This window comes from Taudactylus pleione, unplaced genomic scaffold (assembly GCF_031769625.1).
Source record: "Taudactylus pleione unplaced genomic scaffold, aTauple2 ptg000693l, whole genome shotgun sequence".
NCBI classification, from domain to species: domain Eukaryota; kingdom Metazoa; phylum Chordata; class Amphibia; order Anura; family Myobatrachidae; genus Taudactylus; species Taudactylus pleione.
In genome coordinates, this window is record NW_028285095.1 from 405,136 (window position 1) to 416,850 (window position 11,715).

Consider the following 11,715-nt stretch of genomic DNA (forward strand, 5'->3'; position numbering starts at 1 on the left):
TTGTCCGACTGGACCTGCACCGGGTGACCCTGGAGAAACCGCTGTGCCTGCTGGAGAGCATTGAAGACCGCACGGAGTTCCAAGATATTTATTGGAAGCTCCGCTTCTGTCGGCGTCCACCTGCCCTGGAACAAGTGTGGACCCGAAACTGCTCCCCAGCCCCGAAGACTGGCGTCCGTTGTCAACAGGACCCAATTTGGAACCCAGAACGGATGTCCCTTGTTGAGGTGGGTCGTCTGTAACCACCACGCAAGGGACAGGCGAACCTCCGGGGTGAGCACAATCGTCCGGAACTTCAGAGACTGAGGCAGCCCGTTCCACTTGGACAGGATCAGGTGCTGCAGAGGTCTGGAGTGAAACTGGGCGTATTCCACCATGTCGAACACCGACACCATGGAGCCCAGTAACCTCATCGCCGAGTGTAAGGACACCCGGCGGCTGTGCAGACAACTGCGCACCCTTGACTGTAAAGCAGAGATCTTGTCCTCCGTCACGAAGATCCTTTGCTGTCCCGAGTCCAATAAGGCTCCAAGATGCAGAATCCTCCGAGACGGGATTAGAGTGGACTTCTGCCAGTTGATTAGCCAGCCGTGCCGTTGCAGCAGTGCAATGGTCAGGTCCAAGTGGCGTAACAGGAGCTCTGGAGATCCTGCCACCAATAACAGGTCGTCCAAATACGGCAACATGCGGACTCCCTGCAGCCGCAGAGAAGCCGCCATGACCGCCATCACCTTGGTGAAAACACGTGGTGCTGTTGCCAGGCCAAAAGGTAACGCCCGAAACTGGAAGTGGTCGCTGCGGATTGCAAACCTGAGGAACTGTTGATGGCGCAAAAGAATAGGGACATGCAGGTAAGCGTCCTGTATGTCCAATGACACCATGTAGTCCCCAGGTTCCAGCGCTAGAATGATGGACCGTAGGGTCTCCATCCGAAACTTCGGGACCCGCAAAGACTTGTTGAGTGCTTTGAGGTTGAGAATCGGACGATATGACCCATTGGGTTTCTGTACCAAAAATAGATTTGAATAGAAACCCTGGCCCCTCTGGGAGAATGGAACAGGCACTATAACTCCAGCCTGGAGCATAGTGTGCAATACCTTCCGCAGCTCCGTAGCCTTGTTCCGGTCTGATGGTAGACCCGTGGTGAAGAATCGAGCCGGGGGTCTGTGCCAGAAGGAGAGGGCGTATCCGTGGGAAACCACCTCCAGAACCCAAGTGTCTGTCGTAGTGGTCGACCAACACTGGGCGAACTGTAGCAGGCGGCCTCCCACCCTGGGATCCCCCAAAGGGAGGCCCGGACCGTCAGGCCGCAGGCTTGTCATCTGGCTTGGGGGCCGGACGTCTGGTACTCCATGCCTGCTTCCGGGGCTTGACCGATTTCTTAGGGCCAGCCTGTCGAGGAAACGACTGTGGTTTGGGCCTGCCCTGGGCCCTAGATGACCGAAAGGACGATGGTCCAGAACCAGAAGGAGCAGCGGCCGACAGGAGACAAGCAGATTTGGCTGCCGCCAGCGTGGCCACAATCTTATCCAGATCCGGACCGAAGAGAACTTCTCCGGTAAACGGCAACGCTTCCAGACCTTTCTTGTAATCTGCGTCCGCCTTCCAGGATCGCAGCCACAAGGTGCGACGAGCAGCTACCGCTGCTGAAGAAATTCTAGACACCAGAGTACTAATGTCTAGAGCCACCTCGTTGATGTAGGTGGCCGAATCACGGAGATTGCCAATCAACTCCGCCTGTTCGGCCGGACAGTCGGATTCAAAAGAAGCCTCTAATGAATCCGCCCAGCGCTCCATCGCTCTGGCAACCCAGCAAATGGCCATAGCCGGCCGTGCTGCCCCCCCTGCAAGGGAATAAGCAGACTTCAGGCAGATTTCTACCTTGCGGTCCGTAGCATCCTTAAGGGAGGACATGGATGGCATCGGCAATGTGGCACTACGGACAAGACGGGTCACGTGAGAATCCACCTGTGGAGGAGATTCCCACTTAGCAAAATAATTATCCGCGAACGGATAAGCCACCGCCAGGCGTCTCTGCGGCTGGTATCTTTTGCCAGGTTGTTTCCACGCCTCCTCTAAATGGTCCACCAACTGACCCGAAAGAGGAAAGACTGTGGCATCGCCCTTCACATCTTTGAAAAAGGCATACTTAGATTTAGCCGCTGGGGGAACTTCGTCCTCAATCACCAAGGCTGTGCGGACCGCCCGAATAAGTCCAGGAATATATACTTTGGACTTAGCATCAGCGTCCTTAGTATGGAGAGGTTCCTGATCGTAAGGATCCAGAATCTCCCCATCATCAGACGTCCCTTCGTCATCCTCATAAGGAGCGGACAGAGACGCCACCGGCCTTTTATGAGGCCGCATCACAGACTCCCCTTGCAACACATCCGACAAGTGCTGTACAAAACTCGTCAGGGAGTTAACCCACGCTGGCTCCTGAGAACCCGGGAGCGGGGAAATAGGGAGACTGTGGGGTACCACCAATTGTCGTGGGAACCCCTGCATGGGTGACGACACCACAGACTGCTGGGACAAACCCATCGGAGTAAACGCGGGCTGCGGAGCTAACTGACCCACTAAAGCTGTTAACGCCTGAGCGAAACAAGCCCAGGGCGGCTCCTGTACCGGTGCTGTAACCTTAATAGACAAACACTGCCGGCAAAGGCCCTCCGCGCTACCCTCCCCCTCCGCTAACGGTACTTTGCACGTGGTACACTGTAGCCGGAGGGGAAAATCACTTTCAGACATGATGGCACCACGTATGTGACCTCTCTCACCAATTAAGTATTAAATAGGCGAGAGACCACCCTGCAGCACCGCACCGCAAGGGCTTTAGCAGAAGAACAGGGACAGTAATAAAGCTGACAGTTTAGAGAAGAAAAGTTACAGGCAGCGCTAGCACAGTCACATACAATGCAGAGAAATAACAATTCCTGCACTAACAGCGCTGATCACTCAACTACACAGACACAGGGCCTGGTAGGACACAGCGCTGCATACACAGACCTGAGCCACAGCGGAGGAGAGGTATGCGGGGGGAGTCAGACCACGATGCTTCCGTCCAGCGCTTCCAGCAGCGTTCACCATGCGTTCTGGAGAAGATGGCCGCCGAGGAGCAGAGAGAAGCTGGCCTGGGGGAGGAGCGCTGCCACAGGACCAGTCGGCAGCATGCAGAGAGGGCTGTGTGCAGCGGGGGAGGCGCCAGCTGTGAGACAGGGAAGGCGCGCTCCCCTGGCATGCATTTAACCCCTGGGACGCCACAGCGCTACCGCTCTGCTGCGGTCCGCTGTCCCAGGGGGTAGTGGAAAGCGCAGGTTGGTCGCCTGGCTCCACGCTGCAGCCAGTCCCCAGGGAGCCCCCTGCCTGGGGACTTAGGACCATGTGACCAGCGGGGACCCACCGCGGGACCCCGCTGCTTACCTTTGTCCCCCTTGGATCCGGCCATGGTCTGGAACATCTGGGGTCACCGCTAGCTGTGACCCCAGATGCTCACCAGCATCCCCGGATCGGTACCGGCGTTCTGGTACCGGCGGGGGTGTAGGGAAGACAGCATGGACGTCAGGACTGACTGTCCATGCTGTACATCCAGATGTGCAGCCACAGCTGCACTGAAGAAAGCTTCAGGGGCTCTTCTAGCCCCCACTCCGACAGGTGCACCCGACGCCGGCCGGGCACCAAACTAAACTGAGGTGCCTTGGCTCGGGGGCGGGGTAAAGGAGGGGGACCCTAGTGCATCCTGGGAGGCTGAAAAGCTTAACTCTATGGTGCCCAGCGACTGACGTCACACCTATACCCCAAGGTATCCTGTGGATACCCTATGGACCCTGAAGTAGAAATGTACATTGGTACAGAAGCGATGCACTTAGAAATAAGAGCAATCACTAAGAGTAGTGGGGATTCCTTGCAGTGTCCACGCGTTCAGTAAAGGGCCACATACACCTGAGCTGCGGCAGACCAGCCTTTCAGCGACCAAAACTGCTGATCCGGACATCGATGATCGGTGATCTGTCGGCGGATCTGGGAAATTAAACGCGTTACAAATCCCCAGCTCACCAATTACAATTATTTTCTGGTCGGGATCGGGGAATCGAGATTTTTCAACATGTTAAATATCCCTGGTCCTCGCAGAGCGGTAATTGCGGCAATCAGTCGCTAATGTATGGACCCCTTAACGAGTGCCCAGGATCTGCAGACAGACGTGCCTGAGGTGGTACAGAAGCGAACTCACAAAACTTTGTTGAAATAATTCATAGATTTATATGACTCATATGTAGCAACTTATAAGCGCAGTGTATCCATTTTTCCAAGTGAAATTTGATTATTGTTGTTTGTTGCTCGTAAAACTGCATCAGCCAATCCAAATAAAATCCCGCACACACAGGAACAGGAGTAAATGGCTACAGTTCTGCATTTTGAACAATATTTAACAATGTTTCTGAGAAGTGTTTATTAGTCCAAAATGAAATATAACGTCATTGTGTATAATTTATGTATCCATAAAAGACTCTTGTTCACATTAATCAGAAAAACATGTTTCCACCTGGAACGGAGCGGATGGTTTTGATGCAGAGAATTTGGAAAATGAGTTTCATAAATCCAGAACGTCACGGCGTATAATTTACTTTGTCGCACAAATTCACCATTCATGCAAACGTCTTATTTATTAACCCAATTTCCCTAAAACCTCTGGTGTAAATGGCATTTCCAGCAGTAGTGAAGTAACGAGCCCATATAACACTGTACACTGGGGGATCTGCTACGGAATAAACCTATCTGCGCCTGGCCGTGCGAGCGGGCGCTCTCTTCATATGGTGTTAGCCATTGTGGCCTATGGGCTACACTTAGCATAATTATCCAACACAGGGTTCCCCCCGGGACACTCCCCGGCAATGGCGGCCGTGCATGTACAGTCAGCGTGACAGAGCAGGCGCAGTAGCCCAGGCAGCACTCCGGGCACATCGCAGGGACGAGCACCTCTCGGAGCCCCTGACTCTGCGGGTGCCGGATAATACATTCCTGCGCTATGATGGCATCTTGCAATGTGATCACGGGCGCTAATGTCATACCCAGATCATTCATACAGAGCTGAGCTAATGAGCACTGCATACACCCGATACCTGGATGGATTGTTGGGGAGGCGTCTTCACAACCTAAAGCTACACCTGGGCGGAACATTAAGACGACGTGCGCTCTGCAAAGGGTTACACATCACCTGGAGGTATACAATCGGGAAGCCGGCTTCCCGACTGTCATATCCTGGCGAGGGTGAAATGCTGGGCGTCTATATCTAGACGCCTGTCATTTCTCCGACGCTGGGAGACAGGCGCCAGGCATCCCGATCGAAGGGATGCCAGGCGCCGCGAGCGGACAGCCGCGGGGGGGGAGGGTTAGGTTTAGGGCACCTGGGGGGGACTTAGGGTTAGGCACCCCCCCGGGAGGGTTAGTGTTAGGCTAGGGGGAGGAAGGGTTAGGGTTAGGCAACCCCGCAGGGGACTTAGGGTTAGGCACCCTCCCGGGGGACGTAGGTTTAGGCAGCGGGGAGTTAGGGTTAGGCACATGGGGGGAGGTTAGGGTTAGGCACCACCCCGGGGGACGTAGGTTTAGGCAATGGGGAAGGGGGGAGTTAGGGTTAGGCACCCCTAAGGAGGGTTATGGTTAGGGGGGTTAGGTTAGTAGATAATTACCTTAGGGCGATCGGGATTTCCAGCGCTGTCGGGCTTCTGCTGGGATTCGAACTCCCGGCCATGCGGCAGCCGGGATATCACACCGATTCCCACCTGGAAGACCCAGCACCCAACCCTTCACAACCACCCTGCCATGCAAATCAAACAGTGTTTCTACCAAAACATATGGCTCGGTTTAGCCTACATCTCAGGTTCTGCCAAAGAGCACCCGGGAGGCACACACCAGGCCTCCTGAGAGGTATGAGACCCAAATACAACCAGCTTTGCCTTGTGGAAATGATTCTGTTCCATTGAAGATCTCCAGCGTTTGACCTGTGACATCTGTGCGGCTCTACAACATGAGAAGCAACATGGCGCTGACTGTATACTTCCCTAGGCCTTCAGCCTGCCCCACCTTCTGCTTCCACAAGCATGGCCATTTTGCCCCATAACCCTACACGCCATGGCAAACATCTGGCTGCACTTGGACAAATCACAGCACGCCACAGCGTCCAAGGTCGCCTCCATGCGGCAGAGGCGTTACACGTGGTCTGGTAGAGGCAGCCATACCAATGTTCAAAATGTCTGCCCTCCTTCTCCAAGCATTAGGAATGCATGATGTCCCTGAGGCACAACCTCACCTCTCATCTCACAAAGTGCCTCATGACTCGCACACAGAGTCATACGTCTTCAATTAGGAAGTTTCTGAACTCAACAACCCCCTCCCCTAACCAAATAAATAATTAAAAACACCACTGACATGATGGGTGCATTAAGAGGACACCGAGTCCACACAGTAATGGTCACACAGCTTCCTCAGCAGAACGTAAGAGCTAATTACTTCTACCATTGAAGACAGACTCACAGACGTCAGACAGCGGGGTATAGGCAAAAGGCATGAAAGCCGACAGAAGTCAGTCATTATTCCCTCTGCCGCACAGAATACAAATATCCTAATTTAGGAGGGTTATTTGGATTAGCACCTGGTGTTCCTGTGGCAGAGGGGCATTGCTGAGTGGCTGTGGCCCCCCCAAAAGTGAGTAATCGTCAGAGGGTCAGTACATTCCTCCAGCAAGTAACTGCAGGACCTATAAGGGATTGTGCAGCCACAGACCTGCTCTCTCCCAGCCTGATCCCTGGAGAATGTGACAGCCTAGATAACATTCCACCACTGGGGACTATAAATGTGAGGGGTGCTGGGTACAGGACAGCAGATTATTAGGGGGGATAGAGAGAACAGCACCTGTGTCTTCTGCCTGACCTGAGGATGGAGAGGATGCTGTATGTCCTGTTACTGGTCACCCTACACCCGCAGTACTCTGCAGCTCACCCTGTAACAGAGACGGACTCGCAGCTGGAATCCTTCAAGGTAAGAGCTGGCTCTGTCTTGTGCCAGACTATTATTATTACCAGTTATTTATATAGTGCACACATACTCCGCAGCGCTGTACAGAGACTATATAGCCATTCACATCAGTCCCTGCACCAGTGGAGCTTAGATTGTAAGCTCCTTTTTATGTCAGTACAGTGCATACATCACATACTGTATAATAGATCTGCACAGATACCGGGCGCTGCCAGCAAAGTGTGATCGTGGAGAGTAATAAAGTACCAGCCACTCAGCTCCTGTCAGTTTAAAGGCTGTGTTGGAAAACTGACAGTTAGGAGCTGATTGGCTGGTAGTTTATCACTCTGCAATGTATTACTTTCCAGAGCTTAGTACATCTGCCCCAAACAGTCTTAGAGCATGAACTGATTGATTACAATAGAAGGAGACTGCTAAGACCCTGTCCTGTCATGTTTTCAGGATGCACTAGAGAGACTGGAGGAGAAACTGGCAGTGATTGAAGCTTTGGAAACAAGTCCAGGGGTGCTGGAGACCAGATGGGAAGAACGCCCACAGCTAGTGACCCCAGAAGAGAGTGAAGCCCCCCTGCCTGATACTAGAGCGACTCGCAACAACCCACCTCCCATCAATGACTCGCTGCTGAAGGGGTTAAGAACACTACAGAGCCGTAGGATGATGCGGGGCTCCAGCTGCTTTGGGAGGCGGATAGACAGGATTGATTCTCTCAGTGGACTGGGCTGCAATGGTAAGAGTGTCATACTTTAGGTAGCCCCTGGGGAACTACAAGTCCCAGCATGTCCTTCTAGGCAGCAATGCAATAAGATGACTGGGTATAGTAGCTGTCAGAGGTGATGGCTGTGAGCTGGTCCTTACACCCATAGCTGCACTCTGTATACACTCACACTCTGTATACACTCTGTATGCACCACGGACACGTTCCTGGCTCTGCGCATCTGTAACACATTAGCCGGAATGACCATATTGTACTATACAGGGACTGATGTTCTGCACTGTGACAGATTGTCCTGTATTAGCCCTATCCGCAGCCCTAAGGGCTCCATGCAGACATCAATGTTACCGCACACAGCAGGGTCCTACAGACAGGAGATAATTACTGTAATCACCGCGCTCCCCCTGACTGGGAGACCTGGGGCGCAGTACTCCCACATGTGACACTTACTGCTATGTACAGGGGTGCGCACACGCTTTCTGGCATACATGTACTCCCACATGTGACACTTACTGCTATGTACAGGGGTGCGCACATGCTTTCTGGCATACATGTACTCCGACATGTGACACTTACTGCTATGTACAGGGGTGCGCACACGCTTTCTGGCATACATGTACTCCCACATGTGACACTTACTGCTATGTACAGGGGTGCGCACATGCTTTCTGGCATACATGTACTCCGACATGTGACACTTACTGCTATGTACAGGGGTGCGAACACGCTTTCTGGCATACATGTACTCCGACATGTGACACTTACTGCTATGTACAGGAGTGCGCACACACTTTCTGGCATACATGTACTCCGACATGTGACAGTTACTGCTATGTACAGGGGTGCGCACACGCTTTCTGACATACATGCACTCCGACATGTGACACTTACTGCTATGTACAGGAGTGCACACGCTTTCTGGCATACATGTACTCCGACATGTGACACTTACTGCTATGTACAGGGGTACGCACATGCTTTCTGGCATACGTGTACTCCGACATGTGACAGTTACTGCTATATACAGGGGTGCGCACACGCTTTCTGGCATACAAGTACTCCATCATGTGACAGTTACTGCTATGTACAAGGGTGCGCACACGCTTTTTGGCATACATGTACTCCGACATGTGACAGTTACTGCTATGTACAGGGGTGCCCACACGCTTTCTGGCATACATGTACTTCCACATATGACAGTTACTGCTATGTACAGGGGTGTGCACACGCTTTTTGGTATACATGTACTCCGACATGTGACAGTTACTGCTATGTACAGGGGTGCGCACACACTTTCTGACATACATGTACTCCGACATGTGACAGTTACTGCTATGTACAGGGGTGCGCACACGCTTTCTGACATACATGTACTCCAACAAGTGACAGTTACTGCTATGTACAGGGGTGTGCACACGCTTTCTGGTATACATGTACTCCGACATGTGACAGTTACTGCTATGTACAGGGGTGCGCACACGCTTTCTGACATACATGTACTCCGACATGTGACAGTTACTGCTATGTACAGGGGTGCGCACACGCTTTCTGACATACATGTACTCCAACATGTGACAGTTACTGCAATGTACAGGGGTGTGCACACGCTTTCTGACATACATGTACTCCGACATGTGACAGTTACTGCTATGTACAGGGGTGCGCACACGCTTTCTGACATACATGTACTCCGACATGTGACAGTTACTGCTATGTACAGGGGTGCGCACATGCTTTCTGACATACATGTACTCCGACATGTGACAGTTACTGCTATGTACAGGGGTGCGCACACACTTTCTGACATACATGTACTCCGACATGTGACAGTTACTGCTATGTACAGGGGTGCGCACACGCTTTCTGGTATACATGTACTCCGACATGTGACAGTTACTGCTATGTACAGGGGTGCCCACACGCTTTCTGGCATACATGTACTTCCACATGTGACAGTTACTGCTATGTACAGGAGTGTGCACACGCTTTCTGGTATACATGTACTCCGACATGTGACAGTTACTGCTATGTACAGGAGTGTGCACACGCTTTCTGGTATACATGTACTCCGACATGTGACAGTTACTGCTATGTACAGGGGTGCGCACACGCTTTCTGACATACATGTACTCCAACATGTGACAGTTACTGCTATGTACAGGGGTGCGCACACGCTTTGGGATATACTTGTACTCCGACATGTGACAGTTACTGCTATGTACAGGGGTGCGCACACGCTTTCTGACATACATGTACTCCGACATGTGACAGTTACTGCTATATACAGGGGTGCGCACACGCTGTCTGACATACATGTACTCCGACATGTGACACTTACTGCTATGTACAGGGGTGCGCACACGCTTTCTGGCATACGTGTACTCCGACATGTGACAGTTACTGCTATGTACAGGGGTGCGCACACGCTTTCTGGCATACGTGTACTGTGACATGTGACAGTTACTGCTATGTACAGGGGTGCACACGCTTTCTGGCAGACATGTACTCTGACATGTGATAGTTACTGCTATGTACAGGGGTGCGCACGCGCTTTCTGGCATACATGTACTCTGACATGTGATAGTTACTGCTATGTACAGGGGTGCGCACGCGCTTTCTGGCATACATGTACTCTGACATGTGATAGTTACTGCTATGTACAGGGGGGGTGTGCACACGCTTTCTGGCATATATGTAACTTGTATAAAGGGAAACAATCAGATGTTTGATGTCATGTAATTGGCAGTACACACGTCAAGAACATTCCTATTAGTTGCTATTCCGCTTATTACCAGAGTTATAGATCCCTATGGCCTGTGCACAGAATGTAACACGCAGTATATACAGCATCTCAGCCATAACATAGGATCATTGTACCTTATAGCTATAATAATACATACACTGACCAGCAGACATTGCTCTTGTGCAGAACTGGGCGCACACAGTTTAACCCTCTGTGTAGCTGCCGGGGCCTTTGCTGTCATTATACCTCCTACAGTAATTGTCCTGATATTAGCGCGCTATTTTTGATTCGCAATCCTGGAGAGGGGCAAAGTATCAGCGAGGAGTGGGCGTTTCTAGGTGGCTGGGGGCGGGGTTTGGGCTTATTATGTTGTGAGGTACATACACATCAGATCAGAGAGAAGCCCATGTCCTAACTTACCTTTCACCTACACACAGCGCCAGCAGCCATTTTGTAGAGCAAACCAATATTCATGGGGATGCAGCTCATCCATTGGGTGGAAATGAGTGAAGTGACTGAGGCACATTATGCCACAAAATGGCTGCCTGCAATGTGCGCTTCCAGCAGCTGCACTGATCTTAATGAGCTGGTAATATATCCTGTGTCATGTAAATCCGGTTTATACTAACACTGGCCATTGCTTCTCTCCTCAGGGTCCCGAAGGATTTAACGCAGAGAGAGCTGCAGAGACCCCACCTGCTACCTAAGACCCCTACAAGATGCGTCACTGAGACCGTTCTATTTATGATGAGGCTCCTCATATTTATTTATTTATACGTATTTATTTCATGTTTTATAAATACATTTGTAATTTTTAACACTTCATAGTTCATATTAAAATAAAATATTGTACACTATGGCGTGTGCTCTGTGTGAGCTTGCCCTGTGAGTGTGCTCTGTGTGCCGTTTGAGTGTGCTCTGTGTGAGTGTGCCCTGTGTGAGTGTGCTCTGTGTGAGTGTGCTCTGTGTGAGTGTGCCCTGTGTGAGTGTGCTCTGTGTGAGTGTACCCTGTGAGTGTGCCCTGTGTGAGCGTGCCCTGAGCGTTGCTCTGTGTAAGAGTGTGCCCTGTATGTGTGTGCTTGCCCTCTGCGTGGGAGCCCTGTACAAGCGTGCCCTGTGAATGTGCTCTGTGTGTGAGTGTGCTCTGTGTGAGTGTGCTCTGTGTGAGTGTGCTCTGTGTGAGTGTGCTTTGTGTGAGCTTGCCCTGTGAGTGTGCTCTGTGTGCCGT

General features: G+C 51.7%; 1 protein-coding gene across 1 annotated transcript; it reads left to right on the forward strand.

The window, feature by feature from the left end:
• Positions 1–6,580: 6,580 nt before the first annotated feature.
• On the forward strand, positions 6,581–11,344 carry LOC148477751 (natriuretic peptides A-like). Its single transcript, XM_088456254.1, has 3 exons — positions 6,581–7,035; positions 7,474–7,759; positions 11,141–11,344. The coding sequence occupies exons 1-3, from the start codon at positions 6,934–6,936 to the stop codon at positions 11,155–11,157; spliced, it is 405 nt and encodes a 134-aa protein (XP_088312380.1). The 5' UTR covers positions 6,581–6,933; the 3' UTR covers positions 11,158–11,344.
• The last annotated feature ends 371 nt before the right edge of the window (positions 11,345–11,715 follow it).